Genomic DNA, 27,999 nt, shown 5'->3' with positions numbered 1-27,999 from the left:
ATAGTGTACCTTTTTATATAGTTACATATTTTGTAGAAATAAAAACTTTAAAATAATTTTGATTTGAAGGAGGTATTATTAAATTCACTAAAATTATGTTTGCTTTCAGTAACATATAACCTAGATCAGACCCTTCGTATTATGTAGGTTTGTAAGATTCCAGTTAAATCTTTCTCAAACAGTCATATGTTAATTGTTTTATGTTTTTACACATTTATAGTAGGTAAGTAGGTAATTGTAAGTGCATATCCTATCAAAAATAATTTGGAATGATGACTGAATATATTTAGTCTGTTTTCATCATATTAAAATATAGAATTTGTATTACAGATGCTGAATTTGTATTAAATATGCTACCCATAATATAGATTTATTTATTGAAAAATAATAACACACAAAATAATATTTGATTTATTTAATGATTACTCATATTTACAAGTCTAAACATTATAATATTAAGTAATTACTGTATTTTAAACAAATAAATATAGTCCTATTATTTTTTCTTTCAAACAAAACAGTTATTTAAATTAAGTATAAACAAAATCAAATATAGGATAATGATAATAAAATATATAAATAATAAATCATCAAACTATATAATGCACTATGTATCTTAATTGTGACTTATGAGTTACAAACAATTTACACAAATAAATGGTATTTAGTTCATTGTAATAATTTAAAGGAAACAATTAGATTCAAAATTTAAATCTTAGTATCCTAAATTCTACAATATTAAAAATCCAACAATTAAAATTCAAGACATTACATTTCAAGTTGAAGCAAATTAAATACTTCTTTAATAATTTAAATTTACATTGTCACCTTAATAAATGATTAAATACAATTAGTAGTACTATGATTTTAATATTTTAGGTCCCAATAAATATATCAAGTGAATTAAACAATATTGAAATGTCTGTTATAACTTATAAGCTATAATTTATGCCTTATGCATAGACTTTGGATTAAAAATAGATTACTGTGTAATAGTCCATTTTAAATATATTTTTAATGGAAATTATGATAAAATAAAATTAAGTTAAAGTTATGTAATACACAAAAGTAATAGTTGTATCATATATTATTGTTTTTTATGTACTTAATATATACTGCAATAATGATAAAACTAAAAGTTGTGCATTAATACAAACTACATAAGACAAAAACAATAGGAGTTATTTTCCAAAATAATTATCTAATAGAAGTAATTGCTAAAATAATTTGGTTAACCCAAATTGTATGATTATATTTATCTACCATGTGAATATTTGATATACCTTAAATATTTAAAACTATAAAATATGTTGATTAATATATTTATTATTTACACAAAAGGCATTTTTGATGACTCAAATATAGTTTTATGGTACAAAATATAATAAAATAATAATAATGAATATATAGTAGTAAAAATTAAATTACCAACTAAATGAAAAAGAAGAGAAAAGATTTTAAATTAATCCACTTTGACAACGCTATATATTTTTCGAACAAACCAAAATGTTGCAAAAAATCCAATTGTACCTGAAAATATTTTCAATTTATTAGAATGAATATAAAAATTTGATCATAAACTATTGTCCAAAATAATGGTTGGTATATGTGTAGGTTAGGTGTTTAACTAATAAATTATTTCAATTAATTTATTAGGCACAGCATAAATTGATACTATTTAAAGATAGAAAAAAATCATAGTTTGATTATGTATAAATTATTAACAATTATTAATATTTAATATGTATGTAAATTATATCAAGATTCCAAAAAACTAACTTAATGTTGTTAACTTAATCAAAAAATAGGAACTACTTAAGACCTAGTAAGAATGTATTCAACCTGAGGAAAATGATTTGCCCAAAACCATGCACACAAATATGATGCTGGTGTTTGGATAACATACATCACACAGTTGAAGTTTGAATAAGAGTTTATATAATAAGGAACATTTTTCACTCCAATTAAGTTTTAATTTTACAAAACAAAAAACTTTAAATGTTTGAACATTGTTAACTTACCAGTCATTAAGAAGAATAAGAACACCATTATGAATGTGTATCCAAAATAAAGGAAAGTTGAAGCAACACCTTCAATATTAAGTCTAGTTTTGAAATAGTGAACGCAATACAGAAATAGATAAAATGATGTAAAAGCACTGGTCAAAAAACTCCTCCACCACCAATGATAATCCTGTAAAAGATAATTTTATTAAAAAATTCTTAAACACTTGTATACACCTAACTTACTTCAGCACATAAATGGAAATAGCATAAAAGAACAGTAGTTTCTGAACATGTTATTATTAGAATAATAAACACGAGGAATAAAAATCCAAACATATAATACATTTGGTTGGACCTGAAATTAAATAAATTACATTAGCAATATAATAAATATTATTTTGAACTCATCAAATTAATTTTTTTTTCAACTTTCCCAAAATAGCATAAAATAATCAAATATTAATACTATTTCATATTTTTAAGTTAAATAAACACTACATGACTTAAATCAAGTCATAAGTTCTCATAATCAATTTTACTATAGTTAAACTTACCACAAAGAGTTGAGAATAAAATAAAGTTGAATAAATATGCAGCCAAAAGGTAAGACTCCACCCATAATAATTCCTGGGAATGGTTGTGTATAAATGGTTTGTTCTGGAATTTGACGTGGGATTTGATTTGTTCTTACAGGATGTTCAATAGGCTAAAATCACATTTATGTTTAAAATTGAATATTACTTAAAACAATCTATCATAGATTTAAAATGCATTAATTTTTTATAACATCAATTGGATATAAATTAAATAAAAAAATATTGCCTTTATTCATTACCTATACATTTATGCTGGTATATTTTTTGTCACACTTCCATACTCTCCCCCAATACACAATCAAGAACAAATTAAAAATTAACTTGCATGAAGGACCGCATACTTCACGATTAACGCCCCAGTACAAAATATAAACAATAAAGATAAAAAAATCTGTCAAGGCTGTTGTGAAATATATAATGCAGACCACGAAAACGTGCGGATGATTCTAGCGTCTTCAGTGGGGCTAGAATCTTCCCCATATTTTTATGGCCCATACAGTGGATTATTAATACTTATTAGTACAATTGATAATTCAGTTTTGCTGATATTATGTATACATGTTCCCTAAAAATCTATAATTATATGTGGACAAACAAAAGGCTTAAGGGTACCATCAAAAATGTCCCTTGTGCCAAGCATGATATTATATATTTGCCATCCCTGTTTAAATGTGTATACATTTTCAATTTTATCATATTTTTATTTTTTTGATATAAGTATATGTGTGATGTACTGTTTATTCATAAGATCTATATATATCAAATTACATGAAAAAATACTCACTCGTTTACGGAAGCCAAATAATGCACCAACAAATGTAAGTGGTACAGATACACAAAACCATAAAACCAACAAAACAAATAATGTAGAAAATGGTATGGCAGCAGAACTTTCTTTGGCCCATAAAACCAAATTCATTATGAAAAATAAACAGAAGACCACTCTATAAGAAAAAAAAAATATACAATTATAATAAAGCAGTAAATTTCTTTATTTAATTAACTCCCAAACCCTCAAACTATAGATAACATAACAAGTTTTGCATAAGCTTCAGCATTTTTCTTTCAATTTTCAACAGAAAAATGTTAATTATACTGCGTATATTGTCCGTGTGTCAAAATTGAACACAGATACAAAATATAATTCAACTAATAACCAGAAGGCTAAAATTAAAAGGTTAGTTATTTAAAATAATACACACTTAAATTAAAAGTGACAAATATTAACATGATAATAAAAGTAATACTACAATATCGACTAATTTAAATACTAAACATGGATTCTTATTTCTTATTAACATAATTTAATTCAACTGGTTTTCAATAGACATCCAAGTTATGTGTAGTTTTGTATTATTTTTAATCTTACCCAGGACAAAACATTGAAGTCAGTATTATATTGGTCTTCCACTTCTCACCACCAAAACTCTTATAAATTCTTGATGATACATAACCAGCAGGTGTCCCAAGGCATACAAATAATATTAAAGAACAAGTCATAAGTGAACCTCGATTTGCTGGAGATAGAAAACCCAAACAAGCAAATGCTGAAACACCATCATAATAATACAATTTTTAAAAGGAGAAACAAAAATTACAATTAAATTGTATATTACCTAGAGTTACAACAGTCATGCACAAAACTTGTACTCCAGAGCCAACAAAAACTGCAAGCAACATTCCTCTTCTTGGAGGACGAAAAACATCCCCATGAACTAGTTTCCAACCAAACTCTTCCTTAATATCGTCACCAGCATCAATCTAAAGGAATTCAGTATAAATTAATATTGAGCACATTTAATTCAAATTATATTGTATATTAAATTATATACAATCTGCAATCCAAAATGTAGGTTGTAAACATCCTAGTGATAACCAATAATGGTGAATTTAGTATAAGGATTTAACATGATCAAATTTGACTTTACCTGATTATATCTAGCAATATCTTTATGCAATGTACGCAGAATAATCATTGCTACCATCCCAGATAAGAAAATTACTATCATTAAAGAATTTAGGATGCTGAACCATTGAATATTGGTAGGTGGCACAGAGTCCAAAATATAATCCCAGCGTGAAGACCATTTAACAGTATTGTTCATCTATAATTTAATGAAATTCAAAATTTAACTTAAAATAATAAAACATAGGACAATTTAAAGAAATATATTTGTTATCTTGACTAAAATATAAATTTTTTGAATTTGAGCAATTAGTTTGAATGGTAATATATTTCTTGAATAAATATTAAGTATACAATTGATACTTCATACTAACCTCAAATTGAATAGAATAGGAATATGTTATATTCAATGGAGTATTTATTTTATCAGCTGGGATTTCCATGAATCCTGTATTACAACTAGTGACTGGAAATTTATGTTGTATACTCTTTGGTCTCACTTTAACAGCTTTAAAACATAAATAAATACTGATTAATACATTAATATAGATATTTAATATGCTCCAATCAAAAGGATTTATTTAAGTCATATAATAACTTTATGTTAAAATATTTTTTGATTTCATTTAACCGCGCATAGTATATGAGAATAAAATAATTAGATTATTGGGTAAAAAGATATTTATATATGATCTAAATGAAACCATTGGATAAAATATGCATATAATAATCTTAAAATAATTGTTGACACACCAATGATTCTGCCCCCTTCTGAACTGAATGATGATCCCCATTCTTCATGCTTTCCACTGTGATAAGTAATAGTAAATTCTAAATGATTAAAAATATAATAAGTATTTGGCTTTAGTGCTTGCGGAACAACCTGTAACAATAAAAATTGTATTAACAGTACACAATAACATGTTAACCAAACTCAATTAAAGAATTGTGAAACTAAGAAACTATTTATAATTTACTTTGAAAATATTTATTAATAGTAATTATTTAGTTTATTATAGGTCTTACTCTCAGAATAGTTGCACATAAATTATTATCATGGTTGGCTGGTTTATAACAACCCATTGGAAATCCTGTACTACAATACTGCTGGCCATCTTCTAAATCATAACACCAAGTGACTGGCATATTATCTAAAATGTTAATAAAAAAAAATTATAATATAATAATATAATTAATTTCATAAGACAAAATAATTATTTTAGTGTAATTTGTATTATCATAGAAAAGTTAGAAGAATTAAAGATTTGAAATTTTGGTAGGTACATAAGTAAATATTAATAATTTAGTTTTACCACCTTATATAAAACGAGTAAAATTACACCTACCGACGATAAAATGATGTTGATAATTTAAACTCATTCCTCGCTTAAGTACAAATAGCTTCATGTTACTAATTGAGTCATTAGGGATATAACGTTTAGTACAAAGTACTTTACAATCCTCATTGTTTAAAAATGATACCTGTGGATAAATTAATAAAATATGTATAAGTCCATATTTTTAAATATTATTAGTAAAATAATTAATTATTTTTTATGAAACACAATTTATTTATATCATTGATGGTACAAAAGAACTATTATCGATCTCAATAAAATATTGAATATATTAATAAAATAATAAAGAAACAAAATATATACAAGCAACCCCACATTAAGACCAATAGTAGTTTTACTACCATTTATAAAAACATTTTTTTAATATCAAATTTCTGTTTAAAATTAATAATATTTTCCATATTTCAATCCATATACAAAACTCCATCCATCATTGACCAATTTTAATAATAATATCTTTTTGACTTGTTGGATAAACATGAAGAAAAATTAGAACAGTTGTTACAAATTTGTTACAACTAGATAAAATTACATGGGATTTATTTTAATCGAATTATGTTATGTGCATAATAATTTTAAAATTGCACGTCCAGTCGTACTTTGGTATGACTGAAGTAAAAAAATATGTAACTAAACCACAGTATGACAATTATAGTTCTAAGTTCTGATAATATCTAAAACCAACAGAACAGATTAATAAAAAATTAAAAGATAAATTATATTTTGTATTTAAAAAACTATTGTGGATGGTACTCTGAATCTGTGATCAATTACTTATATACCTAATACTGTTTATGCCTTATGGTAGGGAATCAGTATGCAATATACTGTAATATAATATTGATAACTCAAACATTGATAACTAAAAGAAGTCCTCTTTATACTGTATAACATTTATGTAATAATGATTTTCATAAACTCACAAATCATTTTCATCAGAATTTGAGACAATGAAGATCAGTTTTACACACATACTATATATATTAAATCAATTTCCTTATATTCAATAGAATATAATAAATTATTAAGCAATTAATATTATAAAATGATAATTTAAAAACTTACATTGTATCCAGAAGGTCTAATTCTTTCACCAAATAAAACTTGCCCAAGATTTTCAGTTGGAGATTTACTTTCATCGGTTGTACAAAAGTCAAAGCTAAAAATAAATTTAAAAAATCATTACAATTATTAAAACTAAAATAAAATAACTTATTCTATGTAACATTTAATAGAAATCAACAACAGAATTCAAAATTATTCTATTAATTTTTGTATTGTTTTCTATTGTCACTTATTGGTACTTGTCTTTTTACGAATCATTTAATGCAGAGCTGTAATGCTGCATGCTATTTATAAATCTGACTTTTCAGCCTATCTTGCTCTTAAAATTCTGATTTTTGTTTCAAAATATTTAGTGAGAAAATGCAATATATTTTATATGAAAGAGGTAACTTCTGATAAGATATTCATGAATACAAAAAATATTATAATTAATACAAAATATAAAAATGAGAAACAAAAGTTATTTATACGCACATTGCACAGTTGTTTTTAAAACTATCGACTGGTAGGATATGTTAATAAAAATGAAAAAAGGTAGTTTTTACTTTGACAAATTATTGAAAAAGTATTATAAAATTAATATTAAAAATATTAAAATTAACAGGTAGTAGTTATTTGAAACTTAAAATCTTAAATATTTTTAGTGATTTAAATTATAAAACTTATAAATTATAAAGTTATTACTTAAGTTGTTTGTTTAAAAACTTAAAGTAAAAATTCAAAGTTTTTTTAATAATAATAAGTTATCTAATCTAACAATTGAAATTTTTGATGTTACTGCAGAGATGAATGCATGCATCATACTTTTAATTCTGTTTTATTTGCATAAAAAGTTGTTTACATTAAAATTAACTAAATCAATATTTGTCAACATAAAAATAACAAAAATAAAACATGATAAATAATAGTGTATGACTTCAAAATAACACACTATGAAATCATAATTTATAACTTTAATAATATGTAATATGTATAAAATACTTTTGTTACAACAAAATATGCTATAATATTTATCAGTAATGCAAATAACTTTTTTATATGTTGTTTAACTGTAATTTTAATAGGCTGTGTTAGTAGTTATAAAACTTTTGAATACAGTTGGCATATTATTGAATGAAAATTTGTAGTATATATTTTATCAGGTCAACAAATATTGACCTTAAGATAGCTATCATGGTATAATATTATAAAGACCTGAAAAAAATAGATTTGGATTTTTAAATAAATCGCAGTACAAAAATGTACACAAAATTAATTGTATAAAAATATATCTATTGCTAATGATAGTTTAATATGTTATGTAGGTATGATAGCTTTATGAGAATATATTTTTTGAAATTTATATAAAAACATATAATGACATAGTAGATAATTTACTAAATTATTTTTTAATAAAATGTCCATAGAAATAGTTTAATTTAAAATCTTAAGCAAGTTATTAATCACAAATAAAGGTCATAACTCACAATAAATTTAATTAATTAGTAACTAACTGTTAAATTATAATAATTGTTTCATACTGATAGTTTAATTATTTTACCAGACTTACTAGATCTATCTATTTCAAGATTAGTAATTTTTTTGAAGACAAACTAATAAAAATGATTAATAACTAGGTTAATAATTGTAAGATTGGATTTAAATTTAGATTAGTATTTTAATATACTTAGTTAATATTTTAACTAACATATTGTATGCCTTATCACAGGCGTAAGTAATTCAACACCGGTGATGAGATTATACATTTAAACGTCCTTGTTAGTTTTTACTTTATGTAGGTATGGCATTTATGCATCTAAATTCACAACAATTCTTGTTCGTCAGGCCACTGACAATTTTAAGTATTATTTATCCGTATTATATTTCAATGTTATTCTATAAATGTGGCTTATATTATAAATCTTTCAAATTTAAGGATACTATTGTGAATAAAATAATAAATATAAAAATCAAAATTGCATGTTAGGTTTTAATATCGGTTATTTTTAGATGCTTTTTATTGTAAGCGTGTCGGTTGCATAAAACCAGTAGCTCTACAGGAAAACTGGACATGACATATTAATAAGTTGGAGACGTTGAATATGTTTAAGCTCAATAGATTCTAAAATATTCAAATATTCATCAATTTCTCAGATAAATATTTTATTTTAAATAGATAGGTAATAATAAGGCAGTGGCTCACAATTTGTTTTGACAATATTGTAGGAATTCATTAATAATTTATATACATATAATGATAAACCATTAAAAGAAAAGGTTTTAATAATTTTAGTAAAAATAAAAATATTTAAATTTTTAACAAATAACAATGTTCATTGACTTACTAATGGTATTCGTATGGTATCACTGATTCATCAGAATTGAGTCGATTTACGAAGAACTCAATCTTATTCTAAAACAAATACATAACAAATATTTATATAAGAATACAATGACAATATAAAAAAAAAAATCCTGTGTACCTAAAATATAATACCTAATTTTTAAACATGAATAGATGACAATATTTTTGTAGCCTGCGTTACCTACTGGTTTAATAATATATTTTAATACTTTAATTCACTAAACTTCAAAACTAAGTCCGATTGACAAATACTGATAGTACCATAACTTTTTTCATCAAAAACTATAAGGAATTATAAAAATTGAAAAATTGTATGGGAACTTAACTAGAATTATGCCATTTATTCCTTTTAGTTATTTTATTTAAACACTCAAGACTTAGGAATGTCCAAGGAATAAAGATATAAAATGTTGGTAAATAGAATTTCACACATGATAACATATGAATAATATAGGTAGTCACATAGTTCAATATAACTAATTTAACGAATAATATAGATTATTTACAATTTAAATCGGAAATGTTAGCTCAAAAATAATGTCGATAGTATGTGGATAATATTGTAGTATCTTATACATGGTAGATTAAAAATAAATTCATACTAATACTGATTACAGAGGTATACCACCTGAGTGGTCACTGTTACAACAGTGCATAATAAAATATACTGGTTGACCAAGGACCGTGTACTCAGTACACATTATTGGAAAAGATTTAATCTCGTACATTTGTTAAATATCATAATAGCTAAGGGGGACTTAACATGCATTTAAATAATGCTGTAGTTTGAATCATGTCCATTTTTCTTATGAGTCTAGGGTAGGAAAATCTATCGCAACGAGCTGGAAGTCTACCGATATTTGGCTGAACATAAATAGTTTAACAGAAACTGATTGGTGATTGAAGGGGGTGGTAGTCAATTGTGTGCTCGCCCCCGGTGGATCAATGGTGATAGGGAAAAATATTTACCGTGCATGACGTAGCTGATTCCTTGCAATAGTTTACGGGCGCCAAGCCAGGCAAATAGAATGCCGAAACGTAAGTGGAACAGAGTCCCAAGAACCATACGATCGACGCAGAATTCATTTCCAAACGGCTTACGACAAACGATCAGAAGAAGTCGCAGAAAACTGCGTAACAAGCGCGAGTGCCGGCCCCAGTGCGTGGATGCTAAGGAATTCCTCTGGAAACGCAACGTTGTCCGAAAAAAATTGATAAGGTCGGTTGTTGTTATCACACGCACAGCGCAGGACGACGGCACGTCGAGCACAATTATTACTGTACGGCCGCCCATAGAATTTACGTCTCCATTTACGCTATACACGCAAGCGCATCAACACCAGCGACAAATGGTCGAATCAATGGCCGTGACATTTTGTCGGCGGCCAAAATGCCAAATCGATAATCGCACGAATCACACGTCACATTATTATTATTAGTCGTGCACAAAATTAATAATTATATTGAATGTAATAATATGTATGTAGGTAGAAATAGGTAAATAAAACATACTAGGTAGATAATAGGTATAATTATAAAAGTATAAACTAAACATTATTTTTATATTTTTAATTTTAATTTAATATTTTTTTTGTCAATACAGTGGGTGTGAATAATAGGTAATAGCCAATAGGTAAATTCCACTTCACATATTATTCATTAACATTAATTAGTTCCGTTGTTGACTACAATGGCCACATATACAAATACAATAGTATACGTAATTCATTAGTTTAATTAGTAATATTAAGGCACTGTTATAGGGCCCTAATAATATAATAATTTTGTCACACAATAAATAGTCATAATAAATAATTATTCTGTGTTTTTGTAACCGCTGTGTAACCGACAGATTATTATTTCTTTATTTTTATTTGCTTAAATGTTTTGGTATTTAATCTTTCAGAGAAGGAAGAGCAACAGGACTATTTTGATCCGGGCTCCATTTTACAAAAAATCGCTTTAAATGGATTTGTAATTTTTAAAAACAATTATACCTAATTAATTAACGTTAGACCGATAATAGTTATTACCTACATATGTTTTTTTTTTTTGTGTGGTATCGAGGACCAGAGGGGGGACCGCGTTAGCATTACTTCCCCTCAAAACCTACGTATGTTTAGGATTACTCGACGTTACCTAAAAATCTAGACGATACCCTTTCTAAAATATTAATGACATTTTAATAATTTAATTTAGTCTTTGTAGTTTGTAATTATTTTATATAATTTACAGTCTTACGTTTTTGTTTATGTGGATACAAATGTAGAGAAGTCAAAATAATTTGTTCACCAAAATTAAAACCCTGACCTACACCCCCCCCCCCCCACACCCACCAACGACAAAAATGTTTTAAATTATAATATTATGTTAAATATATTGCTTATTTTCTTTCTTAGTTTTATAATTGCCATATTTTATTATGATTGTCCTTTGTCAAGGTGCGGAAGTGCAAACAACAAAGTTAAAAAGTGATCAAATATATCTGCTGTACAGTTCGAATATGTCATTCTCAGGATTTGTTAAATTTGAATTCAAAGATAATTTATAGGCCATTGTATACGAAAAATTAATTCAGAGCGAACACGTTAAAAAAATATTCTCAAAAAATGACAAAATATTTCAAAAATGTTACCATGCATAGAAAATACTAGTATAAATATTTTTTGAAAATTTCAAGCATCTGGTTTATAATTATGATATATTAGTTACACCAGAAAAAAAATAATATCAATTTTTAAATTTGGTTTTGCTTAAAAATTATCATTTTCTCTTCATTTTTGTTTTTTTGTTTTACCCAACACTTTCAAAAATTACTAACAATTTTCAATTTTGGCCTCCCGAATGCACAAGTTAGTACTAGATTCATTTTTCTATAATATTAAAGATGCTGATTTCGAACATCGGAGCATTTTTATCAACCAAATTTTGATGATAGAAAAAATAAAGGGTAATATGGATAACGGTCTGCTGTACTTAGGAGACTAGAGCAGAGGTTCCTAAACAGTGGGTCGAGATCATATTTTTAGTGGGTCTCTATATATTTTTAAATAATACATTTTTTGGACATGTGTTTCTATTGCTTTTCATTGTGGATGTCTACATTTAGTTTTGTCATAAATCGTAAGTAATTTATTTTACTATTATTTAAGTATTAGTATTTAATAGTAAAAAAAAAAAATTGAATTTGAAAATGTCATTGTGTGTATAAAATATAATAATATATTGATATACCTACTCTAAAAATTTCAAGTACAGACGAATAATATTATTCAATTAAAACCGAATAACTAAAATTGTTATTTTTGGTTTTTATATGTAATTTTGTCCAAATTTGTATTTAAAATAATAACTATTTAAAAAAACTACATTTGTACGTAATATAGCAAATTTTAAGATCAGCAGATCACGTTTAGCTCTGATTGTTTAAAAATTTGAACAATAAGTTATGAATATTAAAAATTTGTAAATTGTTTGTACATCTTAAACTACAAATAACTCGTTTTTAAATGTAAATATAATAAAAACTTATGATAAGCCTAGATTATAATCTCATCTTTAAAGAGGTCAATTCACTCTAATTTTTAAACCAACAGAGTTAAACCTGATCTGTTGTGCGTAAAATGTTGTATGGCATAGGTATGCACTTATAAGACGGAGACAACATAATATGTTAGTGTAGCGTCCTCTTAAGTGGAACCTTGATTTAATATATGTCTATATATATATAATATTAAATTATTAAATATTATTTTAGTTATAAAAATTGAACATTTTATACATTTCTAACTACAAAATAATTTCTATGTTTTCAATACGATAAATTTTTCAAGTATAGAAAAAGATAAAATAAACTTTTAGTGTAAATTCAAGTATCTACGATTATTAGTTTTTGAATTGCAACAAAATAATAACAATAGGTATAAGGTAAAATGTAATTATTCGATTAGTGAAAAATATAAAAATAGAATAATGACAAATAATTATGAGATAAAAATACGAAATACTGACACGAAAAAAAACCCGTCTCTACATAATTTCTGTTAGGTTGCAACGGGCTATAGTCGTTGAGTTCGGTAGAGTACGCTGCAGCCCCGTCGGCCCATAGACTATAGTTAGTAGGTACTTGGTCCATCGGGAATTTCACGATTTCCCGATGGCCCAGTCCAATGATTCGTCATTGCCGTCAACTAACTGTCGTCATTGAATTTTAAATATGTATCACATTTATTTTTCATGCAAATTTTTATTTGTATTCTATTTTTGTGTATGTAATTTGAATTTGGATCATATATACAGGGTGTGGCATAATGGACACCCACATTTCTGAGGTGAATTTAAAAAAAACCATTTAAGATATAGAAAAAAACATTTTATTTTAAAAACTTTATTATATTAGGTTTTTTTCAAATTATTTTTTAAGGATGATTTTAAATGATTTTAAATGATCGCCTTGACGACCGACGCACATATGGAGCAGTTCTCGAAAGTTTTCCATCACTCTTGTCAGTATATGGAATGGAATTTACTAAATTTCTTGACGAATATCCTCATTTAGTTCTTCAATTGTTCTAGGTGGATTTTAAGTTTCATACCAAATTAAAAATCTTTTCCGATCAGGAACAATTTCGTTTGGATTCAAACCGAACCGAGTGCGAAATGCCGAAATGTTGTCTGTGTCGCAGTCACATATTCGGCGTTTTTAAAAAATGCATAGATAACGAAACCACGTTGTTCACCGAACTACGGTATGGTGACGACTAAAAACCTTATTACTAACATAATCAAGAGAAATAAACCTCATTAGTCTAATCAGTTTGATTACGTGCTAATGATTATTTGAAATATGGGAGTCCATTACGCCGTACCCTGTATATATATATATATATATATATATATATACTAATATGTCTATGATTTAGAATGTAAAGAATGTAAAGCTGTAACATGTTATAGGCGTAATAGCTATATTTATATCCGCATATATTAAATAATAAGTAATAAAGCAATTTTAATATGCACCTTTTACCTAGTATACATTTTTTGTGTTTTTTTTGGGATTTTTAGTACTTTTTTGCTTCACTCCGAACTCTGTTCATAAGATATGAGACATTTTGTAATTTCTATTTGCTTGAAGTTCTGTTGTATCTAAGTGTATTTAATATTTTTTTGTCAAGTTTTATATTGACGTATTTGAGTATTTCATTGCGGATATCTCGAATTACAGCCCATATTCATTCAAAGTTGAAACTTCTATGTAGAATGTAGGTAGTAGGTACTGCTCGTACTAGGTACCTATAAAATATAAACCTTTTTAAAAACTTAGTAAATAGGTACATAGGTACATTTCATAATCTGACTTTATATTTGTTAAGTAAAACATTCAACTAATTGTGAATACTTTCATCAGTAATAACAAATAATATATTAAAAATTTAAAAATCAAACTAGAGTAAAAATAATAATTGTTTGTAATATAAATAGCAATGTCCAATGAATAGAGGAGGGGGACAATGCCCTATCCGGTTACTTTTTAGGAAAATGTATTCAGGGCTTCAGCCGCCTCAAAACGTTGGGCTAATTAGACACTTGCGCCACTAAATATTGCTGTTAAAAAATTGTAATTTAAATTAGTTTGATCCATAATTCAAAAAAAGTGTGGGCGGTTGCAGTTGAAAAAGCGATACCAGGAATAATACAAATTGGTCAAGGCACGTCAAAGAACAGTGTATAATTAATAGGAGTTTAAATATTGGTCTTGAATGCACGGTCGTATGGAATATTTTAGAATGTTGTATGGGGGGGGGGGAGCCTCCCAAGAGTTTGTTTTGTAAACGGGTGTGGTGGTTTGTATAACTTTTTACTTGCCCGCCTCATTTTAAAATATTGTTCGGCACCACTTAGACAATTTTCATTGACGGAATTCGATCACGATTCAGTGGTATAAATTTCGTCGAAATGAAGTCGAAACTGACTCCGTGGTACCAGGGCCGCTTGGACTTGCGCTACTCATTCTTCGGTTTTAACGTTGACGGCGTCAACCCATTCGAAAGTTACCACAGCTGCATGTGTTCCTGTTACTAATATTCTGATTTTTAGCCAAATAATAACGTTTAAAACGCTCATCATATCACCAAATGAGTCAAACCATTTCGCGGCTTTTCTTTTTTTTGGTTACTTTTGAAAACAGTGATGTACTCCAACTGAGCCGAACTGCCGAACAGTTTGTTTTTGTTCTTTTAAAGTAAAAATATAATTATTTACGAAAACAAGTACTCAAAATATGATAGGAAAATAAGAGAAACATATAATAATATAAAATAAACTTTTTTATAATATTAATAATAATAAATATTATTAAATTATTTATAAAAAAAAATATCTAATCATTATGATATTAAGCAAATAACAAATATATCCATCAGTTACCTATTTACCTCTTACTACATACTTAAAGATTTATAAAAATTATGAAAATATTATGGTAACAGGGCAATACCCACCTTAGTATCTCACACATTGACAACAAATGAACAAAATATCATGTCTCTATACCTTATTTTGTTATCAAAAAATGTCAAAAGTTCAATCCCAAATTCCCTTAACTTAAAGCCCTATGTCCCGATTTACAATAGATAGTAGTTACGCGGATTACGCATGTCAGTGAGTATAGTATAGTTTTGTATTAAGTTCATAAAAATTATCAAATTGCATACTTAGCATTAAATTATAAAGAACTTGTCTTATCACTGCTGTGAGTCAAATTCGGTGTTGCGACTCGCGTTCAATGTTTGCAAATGCGGGAACTACCTTGTACGCAGTTCGCATACTTATATAATACCAATGAATTAGAATAGGATCGTACTGAAGAAAACAAAATATTATTTATTTCTGATTACCTACTTATAAACAATACAATATTGAATGTAGGCTATTGTTGAATTTCAAATTTTAAATTGATTTGTATAATACCCAAATTTATTATAGAACGATTATATTTCGGTATGAATTATCGATTTCAATATAAATGTTGAACATAAATAATAATATGAGAAAACAATTCAATTTTGAAAATACTTATAATTTATTAGATTAAATTACTTTTAACAAAATATGTTATCGATAGAATAGAAACGATTTCAAGTCCTGTTTTTAATTATAATATTAGTATGTACTGTGTAGTAATAAATAATAATTATTCTTTATCACGGAATAAATTAAAATTATTACAAATATTCTATTATATAATATTAATACAGGCAGTGAGTAGATGGAAAATTATTAGAGAAACAACAAAAACCAAAACAAATAAACACACATCGACATCATTGTAAAATCAATAGATTCATTGCTCCGCTTAGAATCTAAAATTTCAAATTTCAAGTGTTCGTAAATGAATTGAGTACAAACACATTGATGTATAGAAAATGATGTAACATTGGTATCTTAATTCGTGGTAATAACTAAAACCATTATTTAACCACATAATATGTAACCTCGGTGCTGTTATTATTTTTGTTATAAATTATTACAATCAGATACTGGAGGCTGAATGTATATTTCTTTATGTAGATACTGCCTTTTTTAAAGTTCATTTTTCTTCTAATATAAGATTGCGTAAGATAAAAATGCAGTATAATAAAAATTAAGTATCTCCTTAAAAACCAAAACAAGTGAAAATAATTGACAAAGTACAAAAAAAACTTTAAAATAAAAGATGTCTAAGAATAGCATATACAGAAAAGGTGAGTAAAAAGTAAAAACAATGATTTCAAGATGAAAACAAAGAAATCAAAAGACTAATTTTCCCAACATTTTGATTCCTAGGTAGAGGTACTGCTTGTTTAAAGGAATACTGGATATAAATTATGGACTCCCGTGTACCAGGGTTTTACGCACTAGTCGCTACAGTTTTTCGATCTCTTTAGCGGCGGCGGCGGCGGCGTCGTTGGTGCAATATATTGATTGCGACCGCGGCGGCAACTTTAGCCACTAGTTCGGCGGCTATCACGATCACAGCATACACTCCTGTTACATGTGTTTCTGATCGACCTCCGCATGATTTCCATAACGTCACTGCAACGTCACTGCAACGTCGGACGAATCATTTAGGAAAAACAATCGTAACTCCATAGAACTTAGTACTAGACAAGTAATAGTCAATAGGTGTTTGGAAAGCAGCAAAAAGATAGAGGGCGAATTTCGGTTGAGTACTGAGTTATGGAGTAGTGTGAGGTAATATTGGTAATAGTAATACGGTACCTAGTCGGTAACATATATATGAGATATATCGATTATTGTATTTTGTCGTCAAGACAAAATTGTTTGTTCATCTTAAAATACTCATAACCAAGGCAGATTACTTGTAGCATACTATATAGCATTTTTGTTTTGCACGATCACAAAATAGCTGAGTAAGAAACGAATACGTTTCATGCCGAACCAAATCTAGTTTTGAAATTTTACTTTGCATATAAATGCATATTTCAAGTTTTTTTTTGGTTTTAGTTTTAGTTCATATTTCTTCGATTCTATACGTTAAGATGCATATTTTCAATATTTTATCATTGTATCAATATTTTTATCGTAGACGTTTTTATCTAATTTAAATATTTAATATATAACCTAAGTCCAAAATAATGTTGAATTTAAAATTATTTAAAATTTTGATCATACTAATATGGTTGTTAAGTATTGATAGTTCCCACACGCATGTTTTTCCTAGACAAGTCTAGAGGATTGGCGATAAGATTAATTTTATTTATGTACGGATATTATTCACTGCATAAGATTAAGATATTATCAATAGGGGCCACGGGGACGTCAGTTGCAGACATCAAAATACTTAAATAAAATATATATTCATACAAATAATCTTATTTTTTAATGCATTATAATATGCATAATAATTTTAAAAAGCATATTTTGTGCATTTTAGTGCATATTTGGTGATTTTTTAGAGGTACCACTGCCCTACTCATAACTCTCTTTTAAATTAAAATATAATAAAAAGTCTCTGAAATGCTCTAGATAATAATCTTACCTTTAAATTTTGTAAGAGGTTAATTCACTCTTATTAGTAAGCTAATAGAGCTAAACGTGTTCTGCTGAGCCCAGCATTTTCTATGTAATACACTTGTAAGACGGAGACAACAAATGCTAGTGTAGCGTCCTTTTAAGAACTCAAGACAGCCTACATCACTGAGATAGTACAAAATGCTTTATCGCACCAATAATTCTGTTACACATTACTTGTCTAGTAGTATAAGGTCTATGATCTAACTTACCTATCTGTGATTTGGTTAGACTTCTTCTAATATATACAGTGTGATCATGATTTAAGGTAACACTAAATATTTCAGCTGGATGAACTTAATTTTGTGGGGAACATAGGTTGTACTCAAATACATATTTGATGAAATTTTTAAATTTTTAACACTTATGGTGTGCACATATGAGTAATATAAAATGTATTTTTTTAATGGTAACACCTATTTGTAGCACATAAATTGGATTGACCCAATTTTTTCAAGTCAATTTTACTCATAATACTTGGCTCTAAGTTCAAAATTGAATGAATGATAGCCATTAAGCAATTTTTAAAAAAAATTTAAATAACCTGTGTTTACTAACTTTAGGTTCATGTATGTAATTTTATTTTTTTTCATTAAATGTTATAATTTCTATGCAAAAATCTTTACCTCCTTTAGGACAACAGTTTTTAGTTTTTAAAATTAATTTGTGGTGATCAAATCATGAATAAAAATGTTAAACATTTAAATATTAGGTAATTATATTTTTTTAATGTTGGTGTTTATTTTATTGCGTTAATAGAAATAATAACAATATTCAGTACTATTTCTATTACTACTCTTAATAATAACAATAATAATAATTATATTCATAATAATTATAAAATTTAATGAAAAAAAATAAAATTGTACTCATGAACCTAAAATTAATAAATTACACAGGTAAATTAAACTTTTTTTTTCAAAATTGAATAATGGCTGTCATTCATTCAATTTTGAACTTTGAGTCAAGTATTAAAAGTAAAACTAACCTGGAAAAATTCAGTCAATCCAAGCCACGTGCTAAAAATAGGTGTTACTATTAAAAAATTACATTTTTAACTGCGCATGCACACACCATAAGTGTTAAAAATGAGAATTTCACCAAATATTTCAGTACCCCCTATGTTTCTCCCAAAATTAATTTCAATACAAGTTCATCCGGCCTAAATATTTAGTGATACCTTAAATCATGATCACACTGTATATCTAATAATAATCATTATTATTATAGTAATAAAAAGGAGAACATTTTAAGTATGGTTTTTACACTTTAATGAATAGTTCAATATAAAGTATAATTGCTAAAATAATAATTTGTTGCCCCTTTAAATAATATAATGATAATATATTTTATTTATAGAAGTAGAGCTTAGAATATTCTTAAAACATTTCTGAATGCCCAAAGTTCAATTAAGAACCACTTGCCCCACCTACAAACCTTAACTTTCATGCGAATAGTTATCACAATTTCAGGTTGTTAGAATGAACACCAATGGTAAGCTTACATTTGAAATAATCATCATATTAATTATTTATCTGTAGTTGTTGTGGAGGTAAACAGCAGGATACATGTCCTCTGATTAGTAATTTTATACATTTATAATTAAAAATGAATGATGTTACATGTTTTATAATCTGTTATGGTTAAATTATAAATACAATACTGTGTACTATACATAATATATTATATTAAACTCATTCCACAAAAATAATTGTAAAACATTCTAAATGGTGTAATAACTTAATACAGGCATATCACAATAATTAAGACGATTGTCAAAATTAAAATAAATTCTAATGAATATCAATGTAGTGTGATAATACTATGAATTACAATTTGTATTACATAATGTAATAACACAAGTGGACATTAAAAAATAGAAACAGGACCAATCCGAATTAATTGTAATAAAATTCAAGTTAAAAATTAAACATCAGATAATCATTTATGCTTATGAGATTTCTTCTTTGACTTATGTTTATGTTTGTGTTTCTTATGTTTACTGTGTTTATTTTTACTATTTGAAGAATTATTGGGAGATCCTGTTTTTTCCACCCAATCATCTTCAATAAACAAATTTTCAATACACTTAGTTTTGACCAAACTTGAATTTAAGTCATTTTGATCTGGCAAGAGTGGACCATATGATTTATTTATATCAAAAGTGTGATTTTTACTGCTGTGTGCATTTTTGCTTTCATTTCCAATTTCATTAGTTTTATTTGGTGTATCAAATAAATCACCAAAATTAAGATTAGCAAAAATTCCTTTGGGAGGAAACAGATTGAACGTTGTGGAACTCTGGACATTAGATTCTACCATATTTTCTTTTTTGATGGAAATGTTGGCGGAATGTAATTGTTTTTCATTAGAATTTGTAGATACTTCTTCACTTTTTGATGAATTTTGAACAGTTAAAGTTTCATCATCACTATCATCCAAAAATATATCTTTGAAAAAGTCAACACTTGGTTTTGGACATTCTACTACATCATTAACTTTTTCCTGAAAAAAAAATAATATTGAAACATTGCATTTTGGGGAGCAGTTTTTTAATTATTGAGACTTAAATATTAGTCAAGTAATAAACAATTATATTAGTTTCAGTAGAACAAAAAAAGTAAAAAGTTATGATTAAATATAGATGTTTAGTATTTACCATTATTATATTTAATTATTTAATTAATATTAAGTTAAATCAATATAAATATTGGCACATTAATTAAGCAGTTGTATTAATATGCAGAACTTGCTTTACCTAAAGCACCTACGTAAGAAACCACTTTAAGCAGGCTTTTAGAATACAAAAATAAACCAATTAAGTTGTAACTATACAACTTAAGTAAATTCTATAGGTTTTAGATTGTTTTTATTGAAAAAAGCGAACAACTTAATTATCAATATTCTAATTATATTAGCAATAACAGAAAAAAACATTTTCATTCTCCGATTACTAAAAAATTATATTTCAGATCTATTCAATTAAAAAAATTTTCTCTCGGAATATTATGAATGTTTAAAAATATTACTTGGGGATTTAAAATGAGCGTAATATTGGTGAATACAAATTATTGTTAGGTATATGTTGTTAAAAATAAATAATAAAACAAAATTTGAACATACCGTAACAATTTCTTTTAGACTTAATGATGTATCGTTAACTGATTTAACATTATTTATAGCCAATGGTAAATTATTTGGAATTTTAGTTTCATACGTTGATATAGGTTCATTTGTAGAAAATTCTAGAGAATTAAAGAGACTGCACTCTCCATGCTTCTTACCATCTTCTGTATAATTTACCCTATAAGAACACATTTTTTAGTATTGTTTTATAAATTCAACTACACAATGAATAAATATTACATAGACTGTTTTGGCACAGGAATATTAAATCTTTTGCAAAGTAGTTTTTCAGGAACCCAGGGTTCAGTTTTACGAGTCCAAAAACCATACATTTGTTTGCTGGCATAGTTTTTGAGTCTTTCTAATGTTGGATCAGTAGTACGAATAACTGGTATTAAAGCATTGGTAGAATCATCCGGTAATTCTGCTCTTGTAAATCGATCAGATATTATATCTGATAATAAACTAGGAACTTCTATACAAAATTATAGTATTACTCATTTGATATTTTAAATTCTAGAAAATGGATCTTATAAATTACCTTTTTTAATAAATTCTTCAACGGATGGAGGTGGTTCGGGTTTTTTCATTTCTCGTTGTCTAGTATTCACATTGGTATAAGAAACATTTGTAGGATTAAATGATTGACTGAAAAAATCAGGAGGACATTGTCCTACTATTCGATCAAACATTCCATGGGGACGCCATTCTGAAAAAAATGAATTTATAGTTTTGAAAAATTCAAAAATTTGAGAAGAAAGTAATAAAAATAGATTACCAGGAGGAATTTGTATAGGAGGCGGAAGATCTTCAAACAACCCATGTTTACTTTCATCTTCAACAAAACCGTCAATACATTCAGAATTCAAGTTGTTAGTTTTTGATTTATTTTTTGATTTTTGAGACTTTTCTTCCAAACTAAAATCATAATTTGACATATCTTCAGCGGCATAAATATCATCATCGTCATCTTCATAAGCACCGACTCCAAAAGCCTAAGTTTAAATGAAAATATATTTTTAACCGTATAAATTAAAAATGTAACAAACTAATAGAATACACTATTATCAGACACGAACGCTTTTAATTTGTATTGATTTTCTCAAACTTTATAAAGAATAGAATGTACTTTAAAATTAATTGTTTTCTTAATAATTAAACTCTATATTTTGTAGTATAATCAATATAATAATAAACTAGGCAACATATTTAAAAAGTAACCTGAGCATTAGAAATTTGTTAATGCAAATAATAATTACTTGTCCATGAATAGATTTTCCTCCAACAGTGAGCTTACTGTACTTGTTCTCAGATTTTACTGAAACATTAGTTGTCTTGAGACCCTCATAACCAAGTCCAAAAGTATCAAACTTTGGTTTAATGGCTACAGATTCATATTCATAAGGTGAAACTTTAATGTTCTCTAATAATTCATTTACTTCATCATCATCGTCATCATCATACTTAGTATTAACGCTAAATTTCATCCCAACATTTTCCAATTCTTTTTTAGCACGCAATTTTTCCCGTTGGGTAAGTTGAGGACCAACTCCTTGACCTGGCTTCCAGCCCATACTTTTCAGTAATTCAACACCCCATGTATCTCTTTAATAATATAATACAAATATTAATTAATATAATATACCAATTATAAACACGATACTAATTTTAAAAAGTAGTACTTACTTAATTGGTTTTAGAATTTCTCCAAGCACGGGTTTACCAGGAATAGGGCCAGTATTAACTATAGGAAGTTGACGTTTTCTTGAAGAATGATCACTATATTCTGCTTTGATTTTTAAACTTGATGCATCAATTCCCAAGTCCTTTTTATCCTAATAATAAAGAATTATAAAATAATATTAAAAACATATGTAAGGTGAGATCAAAAATAGATTAATATACCTCTTCATCCATAAAATCATAAGCATTTTGTGACTTAAGTGTAGATTTTGAGTCTCTTGATGATTTAAATGTACTCGGTGTCCATCCTTCTAACGAACCAACAGTATTATAAAATCCAGCAGAAAAACCGCCTGTAAATGCTCCATGAAATCTTCGTCTCCCATTTTCGTCTTTAACAAACTGTTGTTCTGCATCTTTTCTTTTAACAACCTCATCTAACAAAAAAAATTAAAAAATGAATGATCAAACCAATATTTTTGGATGACTAATCATATTATCAATATTTTATACTAAAAATTCCTACCTATGATTTAAAAGAAAATAATTTAATTGAAATCTGTTTAGTTATTTAAATGATGTACTTGAGGCAGGAGTCAAGAATAAACAATACAATATAATGAATATGTAAGATTGTGTAGTCGTGTTTACTGTAACATTATCTAACCACATTGGTCGTCCGTCGATTGTCCACATAAAAAAACTTTATAAATTATAACATTTTGGGGTGGAGTTGTGCACCTAAAAATATTCCTCCTTTGTTTTAATGCCTGATTACAAAGACATTGAAATTAAGCAATTAATTTAAAACAAACTCATATTAAACACAAGAAAGTTACTCAATACTAAATTGAATAGATTTTCATTTAGATGAAATTAAATATCATATCTGGTAATTATACAACAAATTAATATTGAGTACATAGTTTTATGCGTATTGAAAATTCAATTCTTATTTTTGTATGCATTCTACAACTAACAACATGATAACATCCATCTCGTCACATATTAAAAGACATACCTACTTCTTGTATATTAGTAATATACACAGTAATGTTTGATAGAAAATTACTACTATAACAACCAGGGCCGGCGCAAGAAGTATTGGAGGCCTGGACGAAACCATGTTTTGGCGCCCTTAACAAGCCCCCCACCCGCCTAGTTTGAGTAGTAGTAAAATTAAATTTTTTAATAATAAGTTAAATAAAATTAGTATGTATCATAAATTTAAGAACAATAAATTCGAAAACAATAAATAATTGTGTCTTTTTGATTTACGCTAGACTGCGTTATTTTTGCCGAAAGGTTCGAATGGGTTTTACCGCAGCGGTTTTTCTAACAAATCTAGGTGTAATCGTCTAGTTTTTTAAATTTATTTATAAATCGCTGAATATATTATGAAAATAATTATTACGACCATCTATACATTTTATTGACCCACACAAATGCGGTGGTATGCTTCCATGATCCATAGTTCTATGTATTATTTTTACATCAAAACCAGAGGTATCGAATATCGATACACTGTTTTATTCTTACATTATACAAATATGAAACAATTACAGATGCATCTTCAATTAAAACGACATTAGATAATTAATATTTAAAATTGTACAGATTGTTAATGCCTATTAAAAGATAATTTAAATAAACATAATTTTCAGTTTGGTGCCCCTTCTGTGCTGATGCCCTGGGCAGTCGCCCAGGTCGCCCATAGCTTTCACCGGCCCTGATAACAACAGCCATATATAAAAAGAAATATTCATCTTAAAATACTTGGATTGAGGTAAGTTTACCCATTAGTAGATTTGTTAAACAAAAATAATTGGTAAATGTAGCCACTAGCATTGATAGGTAAGTTGAGACTATTGATATAGTAAAATGTAATATTACTTTTAAGCACATACTATTCATCAGAGTACTGCTTTGAACAGTTAAAAGTACAAAATTATTCAAATTCATCTATGAATAGTATAACACTTTAGTTACTCACCTTCGTGTATGGGATCCAACAATTTCCCGTGCATGATGTATTCGTCGTCGTCATCATCGTCCGTGGACATGTTGAAGCTTGTAAATTTAACTATATAATTTACTTGAAACTAACGTTGAGTTTTGTCAACTGTTTAGCACCCCAAACACTAAATAATATGAAGAAACGTGCCAACATGCCGTACCATGTAAATAATAAATGTACGGTGAAAACGCTTGTTTGATAGTAATGAGATAAGAACAATATCAACAACAAGCAGTTTTCCAGCTGATAAAAATGCGAAATAATTACGTGCTTTCGATTTACGACTTACGTTTCTCACGAGCATTGTAAAATTAACATAAATATATAATAATTATTTGTATATTATATATATTATTATATAATTTTTAAATTTAATATTGCTTATAATTGTAAGTAACTGTATGTAATTGTAAGTAACTAGTACTTACTGTCCACATATCTACGTGACTACGTCAGTCATAATAGGTGTGTTTTTAACTATATTAGCAATTAGCATAGAAGATTTAATAATTAATAATTATAATGGATACCTATCTACCTAACATCCTGACATAGACTTACTGATTACTGACTACTGAGTATACATAATATAGTATGATGTACTGTGTAAAGAACATTGAATCTCATTATTAACAAAACTTTACTTTATCATGCCATATTATGCATTGAATAGTCATTGAATAACAATGCATTCTTTAATGTAAAATCAAATTTAATACTTATGACTATAAATAATAGTTATTTATAGTATTTGCCAGAACTGTGCACTGCTACTTCAGAGGTCGTTGGAGCATTTAAGCATCTTTTAGGCTCATTCAACAATGTTTTTCATAAGAAATAATAACATACTTGTGAACTTAACAGCACAAGAATAGCAGTTAACATTGAAAACAGTATTGGTAGCAAATTTGTTAAAGATTGTTGGTCAACTTTTAAAGGTTATTAGACTTTTTTCAACATTAGAAATTTTTAACTTTTACACTGCTACTTATCTTCACAATGAAAATACAACAATTTGTTATAACTTTTATATTCCACTCAAACCATGTTTCTGAGTTTGTTGGGCTCTACTTTCGAAGATAGAATATTTAAAAATTGTTGAGCTGCTATCTGTAGAGCAGCACAAAAGTTTATTAGAACTGTTTTTTTATTTCACAGGTGTTGAACAAAAGTTTGTTGTAACTTTTTTTTGATTAAACCATTTTATATTAACATTTATTATATTATCCTACCTTGTTAGACTTTATTAACAACACTACAACACCAAGCATTTTTTCCCCTTTCTGCTTTACTGTTTTTAGCATTAAAAATTGTAAGAAAAGGATAATTTGAAGTTTAATTTGTTAGAACAGTTTCACAAAAATAAAATAAAATAATGAGGGAATAATTATTGAGTATAAGTTTAAAATATCTAATATTACATTTAAGGAAACTATTGGTTAACCAAAAATATTTTATAACCCACATATTTAAAATAGTATGTATTTTTTATTTATTAATTGATATAAAATATTTAACTTTAGGTCTTCTGGTGAATGGAAATATTGTACAAAAATTAATTTTTTTATGTATTTGAAGGAACTTAATACAGAATTAAAAATTTTAACTTCAAACTTTAAATAATATCAAGTCTGCTATTATTATTTTTGCTGAACTAAATAGAAAAATGTTACCAATTTTTTCGAAAACTTTTATTGAGTACTGAGTAGATATTGTCGTTTTTCAGTTTATTTTTGTTATGTTTTCCCAATTAAAGTAAAGTAGGTACTGAAAACTCACAATTTTTAATTCCCCCTACCATTGCTTCTCTAAAGTTCAAATAAGTTGAAACAAAAATACATTCAGATTTCAGAAATCAAAGATCAGAATCTAAAACAAAGAAATATCATCTGCAAGCACAAGCCTTATCAGACGTATGAATTATATTATATTATTACAGTAAAACCTCATTAGTCCGGACTTCGTTAATCCGGTCAGCCGTTTATAATACGTAAATTACGCTAGTTTGTGCCGTAGCCGTAGATTAAAATAAACACGAAAACGAAGTATAAAAAGATGATATAAGAAAATTTGTTTTGAAGTTTAATGTAGAAAAAGAAACAAATGTAAAAAGAATGCGGTTGCCACTAGATCAATCACTTGATGATGCATTTTTTTTTGAATTTATAATTTACGATTTTTGATTATTTTGTTTAATCCGGACTTTCATTATTTCGGACAACCTAGAGCCCCAATTAGTCCGAATTAATGAGGTTCTACTGCAATTTTTATCATTTATTTTGTAAGTAGATACTTGTCTATATATATCTTGTCTATACTATACATTTAAGAAGTTTTGTATAGGCAAAAACTAAAGCAAGTATGTACGTAACTTGCAACTGGGTGTGCCGTAAATGATTATTTTATTTTATAGTGCCTACGAACTATCTATGTGGGCAATGGACATGTGGCTAAGGCTACCCAATACCTATGACCCAGTGGGGTATATACGAATTATTTTCAGTATGGGCCAATTTATCACTTATCACTAGTCAAGCAGCATAGCCATAATTATACATTTTTAAGGGAGCAGCTGCGTGGTTAATATAGTATAGTTCAGTGGCGCCCAGATAGGTTAGCAAGGGGTGCACTGCATGTGCTCTCATGGGGGGTAGGTGGGTGGGTGGGTAGGTATAGACGCCTATGGTTATAGGTACCTAGATAAAGTATAAGTGAACAATTAGTAACAGTTCAAAAGAACGTTTTTTTAAATAAAAAATGGGTGGGTGGGTGGGTCACTTTTGTTAGTTGCATGTGCTCTCAAAATACTTCTGTGCGCCACTG

General features: G+C 27.2%; 2 protein-coding genes across 2 annotated transcripts; both read right to left on the bottom strand.

Annotated features, from left to right (window-relative positions):
- Positions 1–717: 717 nt before the first annotated feature.
- Positions 718–10,361, bottom strand: LOC111026377 (transmembrane 9 superfamily member 2). The gene is made up of 15 exons (XM_022304456.1): positions 10,245–10,361; positions 9,256–9,323; positions 6,932–7,025; positions 5,855–5,990; positions 5,535–5,659; positions 5,262–5,391; positions 4,883–5,016; positions 4,531–4,707; positions 4,219–4,363; positions 3,972–4,149; positions 3,387–3,546; positions 2,561–2,712; positions 2,250–2,361; positions 2,022–2,193; positions 718–1,530 (listed from the first exon to the last, which is right to left on the bottom strand). The coding sequence occupies exons 1-15, from the start codon at positions 10,359–10,361 to the stop codon at positions 1,463–1,465; spliced, it is 1,968 nt and encodes a 655-aa protein (XP_022160148.1). The 3' UTR covers positions 718–1,462.
- Positions 10,362–20,012: 9,651 nt separating this feature from the next.
- Positions 20,013–25,369, bottom strand: LOC111026379 (G patch domain-containing protein 1). The gene is made up of 9 exons (XM_022304457.1): positions 25,153–25,369; positions 23,382–23,596; positions 23,163–23,311; positions 22,736–23,081; positions 22,255–22,471; positions 22,018–22,185; positions 21,717–21,951; positions 21,474–21,654; positions 20,013–20,855 (listed from the first exon to the last, which is right to left on the bottom strand). The coding sequence occupies exons 1-9, from the start codon at positions 25,220–25,222 to the stop codon at positions 20,292–20,294; spliced, it is 2,145 nt and encodes a 714-aa protein (XP_022160149.1). The 5' UTR covers positions 25,223–25,369; the 3' UTR covers positions 20,013–20,291.
- Positions 25,370–27,999: the final 2,630 nt, after the last annotated feature.

This window comes from Myzus persicae, unplaced genomic scaffold, assembly GCF_001856785.1.
Source record: "Myzus persicae strain clone G006 unplaced genomic scaffold, MPER_G0061.0, whole genome shotgun sequence".
In the NCBI taxonomy this organism is placed as follows: Eukaryota; Metazoa; Arthropoda; class Insecta; order Hemiptera; family Aphididae; genus Myzus; species Myzus persicae.
The sequence above is the reverse complement of the archived record's forward strand: the minus strand, read 5'-3'. Positions and strand labels throughout refer to the sequence as shown.

Bases quoted from the DNA above. Each gene is read 5' to 3' on its own strand.
- LOC111026379 (XM_022304457.1), bottom strand. From the start codon at position 25,222: ATGTCCACGGACGATGATGACGACGACGAATACATCATGCACGGGAAA. The intron at 23,082-23,162 runs GTAAGTACTACT...ATATTATTAAAG, and splicing joins GAAATTCTAAAACCAATTAA to AGATACATGGGGTGTTGAAT. The intron at 21,952-22,017 runs GTAATTTATAAG...AATTTTGTATAG, and splicing joins TGAAGAATTTATTAAAAAAG to AAGTTCCTAGTTTATTATCA.
- LOC111026377 (XM_022304456.1), bottom strand. From the start codon at position 10,361: ATGAATTCTGCGTCGATCGTATGGTTCTTGGGACTCTGTTCCACTTAC. The intron at 5,991-6,931 runs GTAAGTTTTTAA...ATTTATCCACAG, and splicing joins TTAGACCTTCTGGATACAAT to GTATCATTTTTAAACAATGA. The intron at 5,017-5,261 runs GTGTGTCAACAA...TATGTTTTAAAG, and splicing joins AGAAGGGGGCAGAATCATTG to CTGTTAAAGTGAGACCAAAG.